This window comes from Calliphora vicina, chromosome 2 (assembly GCF_958450345.1).
Source record: "Calliphora vicina chromosome 2, idCalVici1.1, whole genome shotgun sequence".
Taxonomy (NCBI): domain Eukaryota; kingdom Metazoa; phylum Arthropoda; class Insecta; order Diptera; family Calliphoridae; genus Calliphora; species Calliphora vicina.
The window spans coordinates 79,902,286-79,924,568 of NC_088781.1; the positions used below are offsets into that span (position 1 = coordinate 79,902,286).

The window sequence follows — 22,283 nt, forward strand, 5'->3', positions numbered from 1 at the left end:
AAGTGATTTGAAATCACATAAAAGGTGTTCTGAGCACATAATTTTGTGATTTTAAAACGTTCAGCAAAGTCACTAATGTTTTCAAATCACTTGGTTATTTCTGCGGCTATTACATAGAAAATATTAAAATAAATTATTTAAATAAATTAAAAAATATGTTCTTTTTTTAATTTTCTTATAGAATTACTTGTTTTATTAAAAAAAAAACACTTAAAATTTAATAAAAATCTAGATACACCTTTTCTGCAGTAAAAAGTTTATTTGCTTTTGTCATTTCTTTTGTGGTTTCAGGTTTGTTTTCAGATGTTAGCTGTTTATGATTTCCGAAAATACATGGAAGCTTGCCAGACTAAAATTTTTTAATTTTTTTTTTCATTTTCATTTATTTATTGTATCTTCATTATTATATAACAATAAGTGGTTCAAATCTTATATATAATAATTATTATTTAATTAGTTCAGCCAGTGCCGGACGAAAACATTTTTTGTTCATGGTTGTTTTGGTTAAATTTGCATTCTTCCTTCTAGATTAGGTCTGCTGTGTGCCTCCTTCTTAATCGAGTGTGGCCACGGTTATCTAATATGTTGCGGGCCAGTGGGTTTGGGTGAACTTCAAGTTTTTTTTAAATATTTTTGTACATTTTTCGAGATTTCAGTTTTTACAATGGGCACGTTTAGATCTTTGTGTATATTCGCGTTTTTGATATACCAGGTGGCAACTGTGATCATTCTTAGAAACTTGTTTTGGCGTCTTTGGATCTTTTCTACATTTCACGCTGAGGCCGTGCCCCATATCTGTATACCATAACACCATATCGGTTTTATGATCATGTTATAAAGTAGTAGTTTACAATCTAAACTAAGCATAGAGTTTCTGCCAAGAAGCCAATTAATTTGAATTGATTTCAATTTTATTTGGGTCAACTTTGCATCTATATGGCTTTTCCATGTAAGGCGACGCACAGAGGGTTGAAATGTACCAAAAGTGGCGATTAATTCAAAAGCTGAACTTTATCTGTTTCAGTCACGTTTGGTATTGGGTTAAAGTGCGTCAAGATGACTACCCATCGTAGATTTGTGCTGGCCATGCTGGAGGGGACAGTTTAACTAGAGTTGGCTGTCTCTGGTAGGGTCTCCCATTCCAGAAGGGCACGCGTTGAGCATGATACTAAGAACTACCCTCCCCTTGTCTGATAGCGTCTGTTCTCATTTGGGGCGGCTATCAGACGTTTCCATCGAACCATTTCCCCTCACTGAGAGGGGTGGTTCTGTTGGTTGGTCCGTCAGGGCTCTTTTTAATGTCCGTCCGAAATCCACCAATGTAAAAAATTTGATACAATAGGTGGTAGTGACTAAGTGGCGAGGTACCTCTGGATTTCTCTCCTAGTACCTCCAAAGCCGCTAAAGCCCACATGCCAATTGTGCGATCAGGTCTAGTGAAGGAATCCTCCTGTCCTGAAGACGCATCACCCCTGGCCAACTCCGGCTCCGAATCGAATCCCAGGCATAAAAACCCTGCTAGAAGGGCTGCTACCACTATGCGTTCCGCTTATCGTTTCATTGACGCACTCGGCTCTAAAAAAGCTGAGGAACTCACTAAGGAGCAACAAGCTTCGCTCTCCTGGGCGAAAGCCCATATTGCTGGTCTCAAGACCGCTCCTCCTTCTGCTGAATTACCAGCGGGGCCTAAACGGCAACGTTCAGAGGAGGATTCAGCGGCCAAGAGCCAGCAACCGGGACCTAAAAGGCCCAAAGCGACACAAAGGTCGTTAGCCAAGTCCTTTAGCGAGATTGTCAAAGACAATCTTGTCTTTGACAATTGAATATGGATATGGTGAAGCAAAAACTGGTAGGGGTGTTTTGGAAAGTTCTCAAAGAGGACCCAGGCACTCCTCCACAATGCGATGATGCTGGTTGGTACCAGGGTCGCTCAGCGTTGCTACTAAAGACTGCCGTCGCATCACTGGGTGAGGTTTGGCCGGGGTCTAGGCTTGACGTGGTATCTGTGAGTGAGATACCCCGAAAGCCTAGATCCATAGCTAAAATACCAGCTGAGCCATCTAGCCCGGAGGAGATCTTGGAGATCCTTCAGTGCTGTAACCCACAGCTTCCAACTCAAGATTGGAAAGTTGTTAAGGTTACGGACGCTGAGGGGTCTTCAAGAAAGGCGATCGTTGTCCTGAATAAGGACTCTTTGGGGCCGCTAAGGAAGGCACAAGGAAGGTCTACTATGAATTTGGTACGATCGACCTACGTGTCTACCGTAGCGACAACAAAAGCGATACATCCTCAGGTGATGTTAAGCCCATGCTCTCGGAAGAGGGTATGGATTGCAATGAAGCCGTCGATCCAACCGACATTGAAGATACCAACTCAGTTTCCGAACTAGTTGATACCTTCTTTGAATGGATGGTTGAGGCGGTGGACGAAGACGCCCTCCTGAACTCTGACCAGGAGTTGGGTGACACAGATGGTGAGGGTGACACAGATAAACCTTCACCACTAGTCATGGTCCAGGAACCTTGGATCCATAAGGATCGTATACGTGGACTATGTTTGAAGGGCTATAAGCTCTACTACCCTAAAGGCGCAGGTAAAATTAGATCCTGTATACTGGCTAAAAGCTCTTTGAATATCTTCATTTTGTCTGATTACAGCAATGAAGATACAGTAGCAGTCTCATGGGAAACTAATGAAGGCTGTTTGTTATGGTTGACGCTAACTCGCACCACATTATATGGGGTAGCAGCGACACCAACACAAGAGGTGAGACTCTTTTCAGTTTCATACTTAATAGTAGTTTGGAAGTAGTAAATAGAGGTTCAGAACCTACCTTCATTGTTTCGAATAGAAGGGAGGTTCTTGACTTAACACTTGTGAGTGCTGAGCACCACAGCATGATTAATAATTGGGCTGTCTCTGAAGTCTGCTCTTTTTCTGATCACCAATATATTAATTTCAATAACGTATAGGAGTGATAACATCATTCTAAATAGGAGAAAGACCAATTGGGAGATGCAGTGTAATATACTCTCCCAGTCTTTATCAAACCCGCCCCCATTGAAAGTAGGGAAGATATTGAGGTAGCAGTTGAGACACTTACAGAAGCGTTCCAATCAGCTACTAATTTGGCCTGCAAGCCGAACATCCGCAGGGGTAGGAATAAACCTCCCTGGGGGAATCCTGAGATTGCACACGCCAGAAGGACGTGTCGTAAACTGTTCAACGAGGCAAAGAGACTGGGTAACTGGCCGGCATATAAGTCCTCTGTGAATCACTTTAAGAACCTTACAAGGAACGCGAAAAGGAAAGCGTGTATTAGATGGACCTATATCCCTACATGGTGGACGAGGTGTAGAGTAGTCTTCATTCCTAAAGGAGGTAAGGCGACTCATACTAAACCAAAGGACTACAGACCAATTAGTCTCGCATCCTTTTTGCTGAAAACCCTAGAAAGGGTGATTGATGTATACCTGAGAATGACCATTCCGAATGAACTCATCTCTAAATCCCAACATGCCTACACTAAGGGCAGATCTGTGTAAACAGCTCTACACTCGTTAGTTGGCTCCATTGAAGAGTCGCTATCACATAAGGAGTATTCACTTGTTGCCTTCCTTGATATTGAAGGAGCTTTTAACAATGTCAGGCCTGACGCCATCCTATCTGCGATGGAAGAACTGGGGATTGATATTGGTGTTCGCCGGTTAGTCGGAACGATACTCGGTTATAGAGTCATATGTGCTATATTTTGAGTGGACTTAGTGTGAACCCACAGAAAACGGAATTAGTTCTCTTCACTAGGAGGTATAAGATCGATGACTTTAGACCACCTAAACTGAATGGAATCAGACTCGAGATCAGAGATAATGCAAAGTACCTTGGCATTATTCTAGATAAAAGGCTATCCTGGAATTTGAACATTCAAAACAGGATTAACAAGGCATATGTGGCCATTAATTCCTTTAAAAGGGCAATTGGTACAAACTGGGGTATTATGCCGAAGGGTATCAATTGGATCTTCAAAGCAGTTGTTAAACCCATCTTGTTCTATGGAGTGGTGGTGTGGTGGCATGCATTGGATAATGCTACTCACCGGAAGGCTGTGGAACGAGTTCTTAGGACTATCGCGATACTGATTACAGGCGCTATAAGGACTACCCCCTCTAAGGCACTTTTTACTATCCTAAACTGGTTACCAGTTGATTTGATGGTAATACAAATGGCTCTCAACTCTGCTGTGAGACTGAAGGCTGGATGTTCGTGGTCTGGAAAAGACTATGGGCACTCTAAGATACTGAATTATTATGGGCACTTACATAGTAATGTCCATTACTGCATCGCAAAACCTTTTTTCGATAGGCAGTCCCATATTTTGATTCCGAATAGGGATTTATGGCAGCGCGGACTCTTTCCCCCTGACAATGTCATAAGGATATACACTGATGGCTCAAAAAGGGGCTGCAGGGTCGGTGGTGGTTTCTTCATTGATAACTATGGGATTAAATCCTACTTCAGGCTACCTAACTTCTGTACAGCTCTCCAAGCGGAAGTTACGGCCATTAAACGTGCATCCAACTGGCTGAGGTTTTATCGAATATCTGGTGATATATGTATATTTACTGACAGCAAGGCTGAAGTTAACGGAATAGCGGGTGTCTTCACGACATCTAGGTTAACCGAGGAATGCCGGGTATCCCTTAATGAGATAGCGAGACATTCTAGGATAACACTTATATGGGTGCCTGGTCACGATGGAAATCAGGGTAATTGTATAGCAGACGAACTGGCCAAAAGGGGGGCGATGATGGATGATGAATAGATCGATCCCTTTTCTGGTATTTCCCTTGCTAATTGCAAGATGGCTGTTCAGCGGATACTATATGAATCTGCACAAAACAGGTGGACCAATGAGTCTTGCTGTGTTATAACGAGGTCTACTTGGCCCGTATATGATGCCAACAGGACGAATCTACTTATAGAATTTCGTCGTGAGCAAATAAGGCTAATTGTTTCATTCATTACAGGACACTGTATAATTGGAACACATGCTAGGAGATTGGGCCTACGGTACAATGACTACTGTAAGAGTGTCACAATGAAGAAGAGGAGGAGACGGTGTCCCACCTATTCTGCAAATGCCCAACTCTGATAAACCTGAGGGAACGCATCCTCGGATTACCATTCCTATCATGCTTAGATGAGCTATCAGGATTGAGTCTTAGACGAATCTACTCTTTCATCAGAGAATCTGGTTGGTTTAGCCTGGAAACGATGGACGTATAATTAATACACAGACGTTTACCCCTTGGGTATCACAATGGGATCAGTTTTCTTAATGGACCCAAGTGAGCTGCTTGAAGAGTGGCTACCCATGGAACCTAACCTAACCATAATACATCACAAACTGCTAAAATAACAGTTGTGAGTAACTTACTTTATTGGCAGTGAGCGGTCAAAGTCAAATAATTTTTACAAATTTTGCGTGCTGTGGTTAAAATTGAAAATTGTGATATTTCGAGAGCATATATTTTTTGTTAAATCTGTTAAAAGTAGAAATATTAAAATGGAACCATCAACTTCAGGTACTTGAGAACATAAATAAATAACACTAGTTTACAAGGTTTTTGCTCATGAATTGAAACATATGGGGATTTGTGTATTTAGGTCTTCTAACTTCGGAAAAAATATTAAAAAAATTCCAGGACGTTAAACTTTTGAGATATTTATTATAAACGAAACATATAAAAATGTACATTAAATTAGGACAACAAAATTAAAAGTGAAGTGTTTAGTCCTCTTTTTATAATTATTTTCATTTGTCTCCCTCACGACACTTCAACAGTAGTCTCCTAGCATATTCTGATCCCAAAAACCTTGATAATTCCTCTCGAAAAACTTCAAATCTTGATGGAAACGCTCTCCATGTTCGTCACTCATGTGTCCGAGGTTTTCCGGGAAAAAATCCACATGAGAATATAAAAAGTGAATTTTGAGGGATATATTTACACCAATCAGTTCGAAATTATGTAATAAATTCGCAACAATATCTTTGTAATTTTGACTTTACTTATTCCCCAAAAATTCTTGAACAAGTTTAAAAGAATTCCGTGCTGCATTTTCAACATCGGTTAATAGGCACTCAAATTTGGTATCAACCAAATTTTTTCTTCTTTGAGGACCCGCAAATATCCCTTCTTTTAGTTTAGCCTCAGAAAGACTCGGGAACACGCTGCATAAATATTGAAATGCTGGTTTTGTCTTATTTAAAGCTTTTACGAGATTTGTTAATGTAAATAAGCGTTTTGCAGTGTTTGCGTTATAGGAAAACCTCGATTTGACTGAATAATTTTTCCGCAAATAACACAAAAATGGTCTGGGTTTATTTTACAATTCCTAGAAGACATTTTAAAATAGTTTTTACTTTAGAGTTTTGTATTTAATAGCGATTTATTAACCTTTATCTACAGGAAAGATGTACTTTTAAACAGTATTTATTTTTTTCCCGTTAATTTTTTTTGGAATTTGTCAAAAGAATACAACTCTGAAAGTATCTAGTAGCTTCGCCAGAGTGTTGAGTATCCAAAAACGATGTAAATACTTAATTACTACAATTCCGTACACTACAGTATGTATTAGTAGTACTCAGGGCAGGTGAAAAATAAAAACCCATATATCTCAAAATTTTGACGTATAGGTGGGAAACAAAAAATGGTCAATTAACTAGCATCCCTAGCTCTTCTCAAAAATATAAGTTTCATTCCATGCAAACAAAAATGTCTGATTTGTAAACTAGTGTAATTTTTGTTTAGATAAATGTTTTGAAAATATTTTTTAAGATTTTTTTTAAAGTTCTCCATTATTGGGGTTTTTTCGATATATAGATTGAGTTTAAAAAAAATCAGGGCGAGATCGGGTAAATTCCATTAAATGCTCTTAAAATATTAACTTTCAGCTTCTATATACAGAAAAAAAATCGTGCGGGATTATTGAGGTTTTTTACTTATTTAAGGCCCTAATTTTGTAAATCACGTCACCAAAGTGATGTTTATGTGCAAAGCAAAAACAACATTTCACACATTTTAAAAATTTGTTTTTGTTTTGTGTACACAATTTTCAAATTATGAAAGGCAAATCAACGCTTGAATTTTTGTGCGTTTGTTTGGTTCACAATTTGTACATAAAACAAAAACAAATTTTTGAAATGTGTGAATTGTTGTTTTTGCTTTGCACATAAATATCACTTTGGTGACGTGATTTACAAAATTAGGGCCTAAGTTATAGTGAAAGAACTCCTCTTGCTAAAAAAACATATTCTGATACAAAATAGGTAAACAAATTTTTTTCTTACATTTTTGTTAAAGTTGTGTTTTTATGTATTTATGATTGTTCATTACAAAAATTTATAATATTGTCTTTTGTGGCTTTTTTTAAAAAAAATTTGTACATTTATAAAATTTTGTGAAAAACAAAAATTAGATTTTAAATTAAATTTATGCTAATGTAAATACATATAATAAATTTATGTTTTGAATTTTTTAATAGCATATTAAGTATGCTTTTATTTCCAATTTAATTCATTAATTTATCGCTTTCCATTCCAAAGTTACAGCAATAATGCGCTTAACGGGTTAAATTTTTTTTTTAATTTTTTTTTTTTAAATGCTGTGTTTTTATGTATTTATGATTATTCATTACGAAAAAATTATAATATTCTCTTTTGTGACTTTTTTAAAAAATTTGTACATTTATAAAATTTTGTGTAAAACAATAATTGGATTTTAAATTAAATTTATACTAATATAAATACTAGGGTGGCCCTTTATAACCGAAAGTTGGATTTTGGCCATTCTCACCCTCCAGTTTGGTGAACATTAGTAAAAAAATCATCCTGAACAAATTTTAGGTAAATCGGTTGGGGATAAGACGTGCCGCAAGCCCCCTGAAGTTTTGAGATCCATTTCAAAGGGAAAAAAATGCATTTTTTTCAGTTTTTGTAAAAATTTTGCCATTAAAAAATTACTTTTGTAATTTAATTTAAAAGAATCGAAATGTGTACGTAATTTTCGTTCTAATGAGACATAAAAAACAGAACTCGGTCAAAAAATGTTAAAGTTATTAAAAATTCGCCAGGCCATTAATGTGTCTCAGGCCACTAGAACAAGAAATATAGGAACAAAATTAACATATTTTGATAAATATTAAAATAAAAGCTCATTTTTACTTAAAATATGTCCATATATACTTGTATATGAGTTTTTGTCTTCGTAGGATACCGTTAACCTATTCTTAGGTTTGAACAAAAAAATAAAATTTTTTTAACGATAGTTTCAAAACTCAATTTTCAAATTTTTAAAAATTTTGTTAAACAAATTTACAACAATAAATTTATATATTGAATTTTTTAATAGCACATTAAGTATGCTTTAATTTCCAATTTTATTCAATAATTTATCGCTTTCCATTCCAAAGTTACAGCATAAATTGTGAAAAAATGTCTTTTTTTCCAAAAACAATAATGCGCTTAAAGGGTTAAAACATTTTTTTTAACCTTTTTTTATAAAATGCTGTGTTTTTATGTGCTTATAATAACTCATCAATAAAAAAATATAATATTTTAAAACTACGGCTTCTATGAATTAATCGCCACTTTGGGTACCATTCAACCCACTGTGCGACGGTCGAGATGTATTCCGAGGTATTTCACTTCCCATTGTTGAACTATTGTTTGGTTATTGATTTGAATAGTTGGGCATGATTCTCTACGCAATGTAAATGTTATATGTGTACCTTTTTAGCTCGTTGACTTTAATTTTCCATTGTTTTAACCATTTTTCTAATTCAAATATGTGATTTTGTAAGTAACGAGACGCTTCTTGAGGGTTTTCATGAATGCTTAGAATAGCAGTATCATCAGCAAATGTTAATGTATGAGTGCGATTATTAGCTGGCATATCAGACGAATATATCAAATATAAAAAGGGTCCCAGGATACTGCCTTGGGCGACTCCAGCTTCAATGGGTTGTGCAGTACTTAAAAAGTCTCCTTCTTTAACCTTAAATGTTCGATCATTTAAATAGCTTCCCAATAGCTTATGTGTGTTTTCGGGTAAATTTTGACTCAATTTGTATATTAAACCATCATGCCATACTTTATCAAACGCTTGAGAAATGTCAAAGAAGAGTGCGGAACAGTATTTCTTTTCTTCAACTCTTTTCTCATCATATTTACAAGTCTATGGGTTTGATCGATAGTACTGTGTTTTCTTCTAAATCCAAATTGATGATTCGGAATACAATTGTTTTCCGTTAACATCGGGTACAACTTGTTCATAAGTATCTTCTCAAATAGCTTTGATATATTAGACAATAAGCTGTTGGGCAGTGTTGCCAGAAAATTAATTTCAAAATATGCAAAAACTTGAAAAACTAAGTGCTAAAATGTTCTACAGAAGAAAAAAAAAGTGCTAAATTTGTTCAATGCAACAATACAATTTTTATTTCAAATGTTACAAATATAAATTATAGTTTTTTCTAATTATGTTCATAACAATTGTTGACTTGTTTTAATAGATTACATTTCATATCGCTACCTTAATATAGAAAGGCCCTAACTAACACTTTCCTTACTTTAAAGGAGAAGAAAACAACTTAATAAAACTTAAAGTTCTGTAGTTGTGATTCTTTTTAACACAAAATGTTATGAAGGTCTTCATCCAATTTTATTTTATTAATGGTATATTACGGGATTATCTATCGAAGTATGCAAAAAAACTAAATTTTGGAAAAAAACGAGTTAGGGCGTTTCTATATTAAGGTAAAGATATATTAATTCAAAATTTTTTCTGAAAATAAATTGGGAATAAGAAATTGTAGGTTATTTTATAAAATGTAGTCCAAAAATATTTACATATATGTTCATTATATTCAGATATGAATATTTTTTTTATATTACATTTTATAGTTTTTTTAAATATATACTTTTATATTGAATTTGTGTTTTTGTTTTAAAGAATAAAATAACAAATATTTTTTATAACTTCCATTTTTTAATGAAATAAGATTTTTAATTTTTAATTTATTAATACATTTATCAATATTATTCGATACAAAAGCTATTAGCATACCTACTGATTATACAAAATAATTAATTGAATCCAATATTTCTGATATATCTGTCTTTATCTTCATTTTGATATTTTTCTGATGTAACAACATGCATTTTCGAATTTCAATCCTTCTCGAATTATGAGGGTGCTGTGGCTTAATTGGTTAGCGCGTTTGATCATTAAGCATGATATGGTATTTGTGGCCTGGGTTCGATTCCCAGCCGCTGCCAATCAACAACATCAGTTTATAATAATTATTAGTTTACTAATAACTAATATTTATCACAGCGCCCTCCTTCGGTGGTATAACACTAAAACGCCACCGAAGTAAAATAATTAAATAAAGGTTGTTGGCTTGACTAAGGCGCCATCTCACCACCTGAGGCGCAGCAACCTGCACTAATAACAAACATAACGCGCAATTGCAGAGTTGTCAATTAAAAGCTTTTCTCCTCCTTTCACCACCTTTTCCTCTACACCCTATATCCCCTTTCCAAAGAAAGTAACACATTTAATATAGGCATATTAATTGCCTGAGTGTTACTTCTCTTTTTTTAAAAAAAAAATAATTTGTATTATTGAACTTAACAATTCTGGTTTAATTCGATTACGAATTTTATTTTTAATTAAAACCATTAAACTAAAAAGTCTTTCAACTTCGGCATTAGAAAATGGTAAAACGAGTAATGACAATACAAAAATAGACAATTCTTTAAATACATTTTCACCGACAGAATTTTTAAAATTATATACTTGAACCTAAAAGTCATTGTATCAGATTTTTCTTCCCAATCTTGTTTTGAGATATAAGAACACTGATTTTGAATAATATTTATATCTGTTAAACTATACTTGAACTTTTCTAAAATGTTTGTTATTGGGCTCTTTACATGATTTAGGGTATTTTGTGTAAAAAATATGGAAATATTTTTTAATATTTTTAGGCAAATGATTTCTTAGTTGATTAACAAGTTCTTTTAAAAACAAGTAAGAGTGCTATATTCGGCTGTGCCGAATCTTATATACCCTTCACCAAATTATACCTTAAAATTTTAAATATTTTTAGGTAAACAAAATTTAATTTTTAAATTTTTTGGAAAAAATTTTTTTCGATTATTTTAAATTTAAAAAAAAATTTTTTTTAAATTTTTAAATTTTTTTTTTTAAATTTTAAAAAAATTTTTTTTTGTCTATTAATTTTTTTTTTTGAAAAAAAAAATTCGGGTTAAACATTTTTTTTCCGATTTTGACCCATTGTAGGTCCAACTTACTATGGTCTTATATACGTTGCAAATGTCTTTGAAATATCTATCATTAGATATCCATATTGTCTATATTAATGCCTTAGTAATCCAGATATAGGTCAAAAATAGGTAAAAAATCGAGGTTGTCTTGGTTTTATCCTCATATCTCAGCCATTTGTGGACCGATTTTGCTGATTTTAAATAGCATGATCGAAAACATGTCTGACAGAATTATTGAAGATTTGGATCCCGAAGATATCTGGGATCTTCAGAAAATTGATTTCAACAGACAGACGCACTGTGGGAGAAATCAACAATTTAGTGGCGCAAAATAAAAAAAAAAAACTTTCGCATATTTGATTTTTTGTTATGTAGTTTCAATCTATAGTTGTTGCTGTACTTAAAAATATTTAACATTTATTAATAACTTCAGTGGTTTGGTATTGACAACTATTTAAATGTAAAAAATATTTTAGAAATTTTTTTTTATGAAGAATTGGTTTCAAAGTTGTTATTAACCTGGATAGTATAAGGTTTTATTTAAGTTGTATTTTTACTTTTTTTTATGTAGATGGAATATGAGGCTTGGTAAATCAGAAAAATAAAAATATATTTTCCGCTATTTGTGATAACCAATGGCCATATTCTTATAGCATTTTATTTTTTTTACTTTTTGAATTTTCGGAAGGTTGCCAGTTACTAATGCTGTGAGATGCAGTCCTAATTTTTTTGCCAATATCAAGGCCATATTACAGACTACATATGGTAAAAAATTTAGCTGCGAAAAAGTGCGAGGTGAATTTATATAATTTTTTTAAGAAATTATTATCGTTGGGACGATGTAAAATCTCGTACTAAATTTGTTCCTTATTTTTTTAAGATTGTATATAAGAAGTGTTATTGGTCATTACATTATATAAAAATGAAATTTATGTAATTCTAACTACTTACAAGTTGCTAAAAACAAATGCCCATATACCAAATTTGCCTTAAAATTATGAGTCCTTTTAAATATGGTAGTGCTTTATTTAGATTAAAAATATAACATTTGCGTATTTCGCCTTTTATCCAATAAAAAAATACTGAAATATCATTGGATAAAAGACGAAATGCGCAAAATAGGATTTGATTTTAGACCTATCGTTTCTTTGTTTTTTTTCGTCAAAAAAATCGACCCACCTTAATATACATACTTTATTGTTATTTGTTCTTATATAATGTACTCATGCAAGTATTTTAAGCTTTTTGGTGTCTAATAAAAATTAATTGCTAAATAAAAAATTTTCTTTCAATTGTAAAGACATAATTATGTACGTTTATTTCTTATAATTCGGGATTTTCGGGAAATCTAAAATCCCGAAAACCCGGGTCGGGATTTCGGGATTCTTTACCAAATCCCGAACCCCGGGATTTTCAAAAATCAGTACCGATTAGCATCTCTAGTTTCACCTGCAAGCTATAAAAAAGTGGAACCGTTATCGAAAGATGTTAGGCAACTTTTGTTGGATCCATTACTTCCTAGTGATTCATCAGACTCTGAAGTCGACTAATTTAAATAAATTTTAAAAATCTCGTAATAAAAATTCACAAAATTGTAACAAGTGTTAGTTAGCTTAATTACTCTTTATTTCATTGTTTAATTATAACTAAATTATTTATAATAATGAAATGAAATCATTTCATAACTAATAATTGTTATTCGTTTTTAAAAATAAACTTATTAATAAAACTAAAAAAAGTTTGAAAGTTTATGCCGGCAATAGGGTAAATGTCCAAAATCTATAGATTTAAATAGTTACTTGCTATAAATAAAATTACTTATAAAATTTAAATTTTTTGAAAGATATATTAAAATAATTTGTTACAATTGAAAATAGTATAGAATTTCTTCCGAGGTAGTGTAGTTTAGCAGCCTCTCCCGCTCATTCTACTGAAGTAGCAGTACCCATTTTGCATTACTTTATTAGCTTACCTCCTTGCCTGCAATATTTCCATATAAATGAAATTAATTTGGCCAAGCGTTTAGAAGATACGAATTTAGTTCCACTAAATTAGGGTTTTCTCCCACTGTGAGACGGTCAGACAGATAGACAGAAAGACGGACATGGCTTAATCGACTCCGCTATCTATAAGGATCCAGAATATATATACTAGAGTGACAGCCGATTTTTTTTTTTTAGATTTCAAAGAGTTCCGGGTGGAATATTGTGACACTAGGCCTAAATGTTAAGTGCTGAAAATTTGAGCCAAATCGGGCAACGATTTCTGGACGCGCATCGAGGTCAAAGTTCAGATATATGCAAAATTTTACTGTTAATATGGAATAAATAGGTGAAACTCGTTAACTTTCTGCATTGTTTTCTAGAAATGTGTAGATTTATTTATATTAATGAATATTACATTAAAAAAAATTTTTGGAAATTAGCCCTGTATCTCCTTTGGTTCAAAATGACCCAAAAACTGTATTATCGCCAAAATTAGAGAAAAATGCAAATTTTTCAGTTTTTGAAAAAATTTTGCAACTAAATAAATACTTTTGCAATTGAATGTAAAAGAATCGAAATATGTACGTAATTATCGTTGTAATGAGATATAAATGACAAAATTTGATTAAAAAATTTCAAAGTTATTACAAATTCGCCAGACCATTAACGTGTTTCAGGCCAATTGAACAAAAAATTTAGGAAAAAAATTAAGATATTTCGAGAAAAATTAAAATAAAAGCTCATTTTTACTTAAAATATGTCCATATTTACTTGTATATGAGTTTTTGTCTTCGTATGATATTGTTAACCTATTCGCAGGTAAGGCCAAAAAAAATAATTTTTTTTAACGGCTTTTTCAAAACTCCATTTTCAAATTTTTAAAAATTTTGTTAAACAAATTTCAGATTTTTTCGATCATCACATTGGGGTTTATTGAGATCAAAATAGGGAATAAAAATATGAAAAAATTATTAAGTTTCATGAAAATCGGCCCAAAAATATATAACATTTCGCTATCTCTCCATGAAAAATTCCAAATATTGAAAAATTTGACCTTTGACCTTCACGATTCAAAGGTTATCGTTTTCCGATTTTAGTAAAACTTTCAGAACATATTTAAAATTACAAGGACTATAATATTATGAATAGGTTTTACTTAAAATTTATAACAGTAAGGAAATTGGACTCATTCGCCTAAATATGGACAAAAAATTAGTTTTTCTTGAAAAACGCAAAATTTAAATCGCAGGTACGGAAAAACTGTAAGAGGTATTGACATAATTTTTTCATATTTTTATTCCCTATTTTGATCTCAATAAACCCCAATGTGATGATCGAAAAAATCTGAAATTTGTTTAACAAAATTTTTAAAAATTTGAAAATGGAGTTTTGAAACAGCCGTTAAAAAAAAATTATTTTTTTTGGCCTTACCTGCGAATAGGTTAACAATATCCTACGAAGACAAAAACTCATATACAAGTAAATATGGACATATTTTAAGTAAAAATGAGCTTTTATTTTAATTTTTCTCGAAATATCTTAATTTTTTTCCTAAATTTTTTGTTCAATTGGCCTGATACACGTTAATGGTCTGGCGAATTTGTAATAACTTTGAAATTTTTTAATCAAATTTTGTCATTTATATCTCATTACAACGATAATTACGTACATATTTCGATTCTTTTACATTCAATTGCAAAAGTATTTATTTAGTTGCAAAATTTTTTCAAAAACTGAAAAATTTGCATTTTTCTCTAATTTTGGCGATAATACAGTTTTTGGGTCATTTTGAACCAAAAGAGATACAGGGCTAATTTCCAAAAATTTTTTTTAATGTAATATTCATTAATATAAATAAATCTACACATTTCTAGAAAACAATGCAGAAAGTTAACGAGTTTCACCTATTTATTCCATATTAACAGTAAAATTTTGCATATATCTGAACTTTGACTTCGATGCGCGTCCAGAAATCGTTGCCCGATTTGGCTCAAATTTTCAGCACTTAACATTTAGGCCTAGTGTCACAATATTCCACCCGGCACTCTTCAAAATTTTAACAAAAATTTTTTTCCATACAACTGATTGTCACTCTAATATATACTTTAGGGTCGGAAATGAAAAATGTAGAAATTACAAACGGAATGACAAACTTATATATACCCTTCTCACGATGGTGAAGGGTATAATAAAATGCAAACATTTCGAATTTCCTTCTCATCTTCAATTGAAATTTTTTTTAAGCTAATCGCTTGCTTTATTAAATTTTCAAATTCATATCCTAAATACGGAGATGGAAGTAAAAATTCATCAAAAGAATCTAACTATTAATGTTTAAAAAAAAAATAACTTTTATTATTTTCCATTTTGTTTTTAATTTCTTTAAACTTTTTTTTTTATATCAGTTGTAAAAATGCGTAACACATTACATACATAGTTATAAAAAAAGCAAGTCAATTTATGCGTTCATTTACTTACCACACCGAAAGAAATTTAGTTGAAATATTAGTAAAAGTTATTTTTTATTTCTCCAAAAGCATTTTTTGGAATAAAATATTTTTTTGAAGCAAAAATTTTTTCGAAAAAAAAAAATTTGTATCAAGCAAATTATGCTAAAAAGCATTTAGCATAATTTTTAATAATTTCAATGCATTTTCGAGAAACAAAATGCTAAATCTAGCACTGAAAGTGCTTAAATGGCAACACTGCTGTTGGGTCTGTATGATTCAACTTTTGTGTGATCTTTTCCCGGCTTGGGTATCATGGTAACCAGTGAAACCTTCCATTCTGGAGGATAATATTCAAGTCGTAATATAGTATTAAAAATAAAAAGAATTATTTTTATTGCTATCCGGGGTAGCTCCATAAGCATCTTATTACTGATTTTGTCAATACCAGGCGCTTTCTTGGAATTTAAGTCAACAATAGCTTTTTCGATCTCTGGAATCTCAAAACGTAGGGATACGGCTGCTCCAAAATGGGGTACAACAGGTGGCAACTCAATTGCTTCGTTTGATGAGTTCGGTGTAAATACTTTTTTCAAATAGTTAACAAACAGATTCCCTTTTTCAGTATCATTTCTTGCCCAGCCACCACTAGAATTTCGCAAGGGGGGCTTACATATGACAGGTCTTTTAAAATTTTTTGTTGCTCGCCATGAGTAATCCGATTGCGGGGTTGCGTCCAGGCTTTCTAAATATTTATTCAATGATTCCATTTTTCGAAATTCTAAGAGCTTTTTAAGTCTTTTTATACAATCTTTAAGCTTCGATTTGAGTTGAGGGAATCTGTGCAATTACCACTCTCTTCGAACTCTTCTTTTTTTTCATTTCAGAGCCGTTCGACATCTGCAGAATTAATTCTACTAGGATCGCCCGGTGGCCGAAATTCGACCACTTTTAAACGCTTTTTACCACTTTTATGGAAAGAATTTAAAAAAAAAAATTGGTGGACAATAACATACTTAAAAGTGTACCACAAAAAAACGTGTGGCCTATTTATATATAAGATTATATCTGATTTTTTAATGTTTGTCTAAATTATGTTTAATATCTTTAAATTAATTTTAGAATTCGTCATAAAATTTATAATATTTGTTAGATTATATTATAAGTTATCAATATGCGTTAAGTTTTTTGCGATAATTGGAAAAAAAACTGCAACAAAGTTGAAGCAAGTTGTAATCAAAAGCAATTGTGTACTGTGGCAGCTTTGCTGTTTTGTTTTCTTTTTAACATAGTGGTTGGTTGAGCTTGCGCCATAGTTTTTGCAAAATTTTTATAAAATGTAATTCCAATCTGTTTAATTCCATTAAAGATATAACAGAAGCTCCAGGCTTTTTTTATTTTCACTTTAATATTTCTACAAAATTATTTGCAAAACAAAACATTTAAAATAAACGAATCAACAGGCACAAATCACAGGTGTGATTTTAAAACGGCATTTGATTTGAAATCATGTGGATTACCTGATTGTTACCTTTTTAGCATTCCATGTTAAATGTACGAGTTTGGCTTTTAGCGGATTTTTTGTTAATTCTTATTTAGTGTTATTTAAATGGTTTTACTTTTATTTTACATATGAATTGAATAAAGAATTACATACTACAACCCTGCCAAACACACTTTTTATCTAACTTTAAGAGGTATGCTGAAATTAAGAGATATATAAAAAAATTTCCTAGTGTACGAGTTTGGCTTTGAGCCACTGTATCAATGTTTTTGTACTGCCTTGCATATTAGGGGGTGTACGGCGAACTTTTTTTTGAGGTACGGTCTACTGTACATACTATATATGGCCCAATTATGAAAAAAAATTCACCGCGATTTTTTCCTTTTTCTCATTTTTCCTATTCAAATTCTATGTTTAAAATTGTGCTGATATACACACAGTTACTAAAATATACATACGATCGACTTTCTGGGCCTTTTTTAAAAATCTGTATATTTAAAAATACAAGGCCTGACTCATTCAATTACTCACTCATCAGTCATGATTGAGTGAGTGAGTGAATGAAGGAATAAGTCAGGCCTTGTATTTTTATTTATATCGATTTTTTAAAAAAGGCCCAAAACGTCGGTCGTATGTATACTTTAGTAACTGTGTGTATCGTAGTTGCGATCAAGGCGTACTTATTTCATAATAGGATCGCCCGGTGGCCGGAATTCGACTAAAAAGCTTTCAGAACGTTTAGGGAAAGAATTTTGTATATGCATATCTAGAGAATAAAACCTTTTAAGCCATACAGTCAAGGAAAAAAGTCTACATACACCCTATGATTTAGGGGTTTTAGAGAGTTCGTGAAGAAAATTAAAAAAATGTTTATGTCAGTATTTAAGGCATTAATAAATAACTTTATTAATAAAATAAAAAATTAAAAAATTTACATAATATAAACAAAAACATTAAAAATTCATAGGAAAAAAGTCTACATAAGCAACCAAAAAATAAATATTATTTCAAAATTTTAAAAAAAAATCCATTGATTTACCAGGCCCAAACTATCAACAAATGCCTTAATATTTTGTTCCAATATATTTTTATATTGATAGCGGTCCATGTTACGCTCGACAAAAACCAAACGAACCACTCCAGATGACGCCATGGCAGCCCAAACCATAACTTTGCCTAAACCATGTTTGACTATAGGTACAATATTCTTTGGATCAAGAGCAGTGTTTGGTTTTCTCCAAACTTTGGATCGGACATCACTTACAAAAATAATATACTTACTTTCGTCGGAAAATATAACACGATTCCAAAAATCCATACCCTTGTCCATATGAGCTTTATCACACTCAAGCCAAAGTTTCTTTCTACGCTTAAATGAGTGGTTTTTGCGTTATGTTCTTCTATTAAATCCATTGTCATGTAAAATGTTTATAATTTTTCGTGGAGTAACAATGTTATTGGAACATTTTTCGATCTGTTCCGCCAATTTTGGGGCGCTTATTTTCGAATCCTGGTTCACTAATTTCAAAATATTGGTAACATCACGTCTCGAAAGCTTCTTAGGTCTGCCAGATCTTGCCTTATTTTTGGTTCTATTGGTGTTATTATAATGTTTTATGATCGTATGTACAGTAGCCCACTTAATTTTGTTGTCTTAGCAATTTCTCCATAAAATTTATTTTCCTTTCGGAGATTTACGACCATATTCCGAACTGTAATATAAATCTCTTTTCAATTTGTCATTTTCAAGGATAAAAATTCAAAAAAATCTTTAATTATCACTTTAACAATTGTAATGTTTGCAAATTTAAATAAATCAATAAGTGTTATTTCTTTTTCTTTGTTTTAAATATTATATTTGATGTTAGAAGATACTACGTTGTATGTAGACTTTTTTCCCGCTAATTATTATGTTTTTTCCCAACAATTTCTATGTTACATTTTTTTCACATTCTTTTTTACTTCAAATAGTCTTAATATTAAATACCTTAAACATTGCTATAACATCTTTTTTAATTATCGCCACTAATTCTCTAAAACTTCAAAATCGTAATGTGTATTTAGACTTTTTTCCTTGACTGTATATGTTTCGCATTCTTATTCTTATAGGAAATAAAATTTTCTTTTGCGTCGATTCTTAAATATTTTGGAAAATACGAGTACTCGCATTTCATGTATGAGCTAAGAAAGTGTACAACTTGTTTTTACATTTAAAACATTTTATTTACATATTAAAAAACTATTTGTTCTCCAGTTCTAGTATATTTAACAAAACATTTAATTGTTCTCTTGCAATATATAAACAAAAAACTAAACTAGTTCAACTGCAACAAAAACAATAACAAAACCAAAAATACTCCATTTTTAACGCGTCAAATGAAAGTGTACAGTTTAGGGAAATTAGAAGAAAAAACGTGTTTAGTATTTTATTTCACATCTTTTGGGTTTTAAAACAGTTTCAAGCCTCCTTGGCATTGTTTCTACCAATTTTGATGTCACCGATGTTGGGATGTTGAACCACTCTTCCTGCAGGATTTCGTGTAGAGAGTCATTGCTGGTAATATTTAATTTTCTGATCTGTCTGTCCAAATGCTACCACAGATGTTCAATGGGATTAATGTTCGGTGACTGTGGGGGTTGTTCCCGTTGTTTCGGTGTATGATACAACAACCATTCTTTAACAAGTTAAGAAGTATGCTTCGGTCTAGATTTAATTTTCTAATGATGGGTTCCATATTGGTTTTTGGTGTTCCGGCACGTTGCTGATCTTCTAAAATTCTAAATTTCTTTGTTTGTCTATAATTTTTTTACAGTATTATGGCTTCTTCCTATTATAGAGGAGATTTCATGTGACGATTTGCCTTCATTTTTAAATTTTATGACTTACTTTCTTGTTTCAATTGCAGTTTGTTTTCCCATTTTGGTTTTAAAGTTCTCGCGATCAAACAAGAAAAGCTACTATCTTAAAATCTCATGAGACTAGCATCAAGATCCACAAAAAATTATAATCTAGGCAAAAATAAAGAATAACAATATATTTTTTTATGTAGCTAGAAAAATCTTATTGCAATTCTAAATGTGTACACTTTTTTCTGACGCGTTAAAAATGGAGTATTTTTGGTTTTGTTGTTACTGTTTTTGTTGCAGTTGAAATAGTTTAGTTTTTTGTTTATATATTGCAAGAGAACAATTAAGTGTTTTGTTAAATATACTAGAACTGGAGAAAAAATTGTTTTTTAATATGTAAATAAAACGTTTTAAATGTAAAAACAAGTTGTACACTTTCTTTTGACGCTGACTGTATATAACAAACGAGTTTCACAATATTAAAATACAAAATAGTTTACTTTTTAATTACTTACGATTTTTCTGAAAACGACGACTTAAGGAGATAAACAAAAAATGGCAAGGCATGATATAATTCCATATGCTTATAATTTAAAGATAATGAGAAAACAAAGCTGGCCCAGTTGTGACGATCTTTTAATATACATGCAACTGACAAAATAAATAATCCAAGAGATATATTATTATACTGGAAGTGTCCATTATCAATTAATATTTGACCGGGGTATAAAACTAGTATTGTGAGTGACGTTAATATATTTTCTGTTGATGTATATGCTTTCAACGAAATCATAACTATCACGGATGCCGGAATATATATAAATAAATCTGCTACCAGCACTGTAAAGCGCATAAAACTTTTGTGTTCAACAGATTCAAAGCCGCGGGATTGCAATAATCTAACGTAACTTGAATTTATTCGATTAGCAATTGTGCCAACAAGAAAACTATGATATGCTGTCAAAGGAGGATAATCAATTCCCCAATAAAGCAGGTCGTTGTCAGTAGTGTTCAAATACCACTGATCCGCTGGAAGATTGTATGTTATTTCTTGCCAATGCCTCTGCGCTTCATAATCACCAAACATTGGTGGGTTTGAAGCTCCTGAATAAGAGTTTAAGGAAACAATTCCACGGATTCCTATTCCAACACATAATACTGTAAATATCAAAATATTTTCAAAATTGTAGCGCATTTTATATTTAATGAAACACGACAGAGCAGGGAACTACTTAGTGATGTTAAAGTATCAACAAAAAAACAATAACTGCTGATTTGTGGTGTATATAACACAAGGCAAGGCGAATCTAATAAGGTGGCCTCACGAGAACAGCTGACTCAAGGCGTATTTAACATGGTGACAGCAGTGGCGAATTGAAATAAATACAGGCGAATTCACTTATTTTTTATATATAGAGTCAAAGTAAATTAATAAAGTAGCGACAGAACTACAACAAATACAACATTTACAAAAACCACAAGCAATTTTGTTTTTGGTTTAAGGTCTGAGCTGTCAAAGTTGCCTGTTGTTGTTTTTGCTTTTGGGCTTGTTGTATTGTTCGCCACAACAACCACAAGTGAATTGACATTTCAGACCAAAGTAAAAAAAATAGCTGTTCTACTGAGTCTACTTTATTAATTTACTTTGTATAGAGTTTGACATCCGAACGTACGGGCGAATATTTTTTATATATGTAGTTTGACATTTGTGCGTGCTATTTCTATAATCAGCTGTGCTGCCGATGGCACCTTATTAAATACACCTTGAGCTGACTTTTATTCTTGAATTCGCCGAATTCGTTCAACTGTTTACAATTGTTAGCTGTCATAAAAACGGTTACAAAAAATAAAAAAAAGTGATTTTGAAGAATAAAATACTTATAATTAAAGATATTAAATATTCTATAAATAAAATAAAGTGATAAACTGAAAAAAAACAGAAAATAAACTGTTGCAAAAATAATAAAAAGTTGAAATAAATATCTATTTGGTTGAAAAAATTCTTTTAATATTTTTTATTTCATAAAATCAAAACCAAGTCTATGGTGCCAAATACATACATGCTACTCAACAAAAATAATTTTAAAATGATTTAAATTATTGCAAAATATTTTATATAAAAAAATTTTTTGGTTAAAAAATATTTT

At 32.0% G+C, this 22,283-nt stretch overlaps 1 protein-coding gene across 2 annotated transcripts in view; it reads right to left on the reverse strand.

Moving 5' to 3' along the window:
• Positions 1–21,377, reverse strand: part of gny (garnysstan) — a 129,143-nt gene extending 107,766 nt beyond the window's left edge. For both annotated transcript variants that reach the window (XM_065501678.1, XM_065501679.1), the window contains exon 1: positions 20,652–21,377. In XM_065501678.1, coding sequence (XP_065357750.1) covers positions 20,652–21,331 — 680 coding nt within the window. In that variant the 5' untranslated portion in view covers positions 21,332–21,377. The remainder of the gene's footprint in view (positions 1–20,651) is intronic.
• Positions 21,378–22,283: the final 906 nt, after the last annotated feature.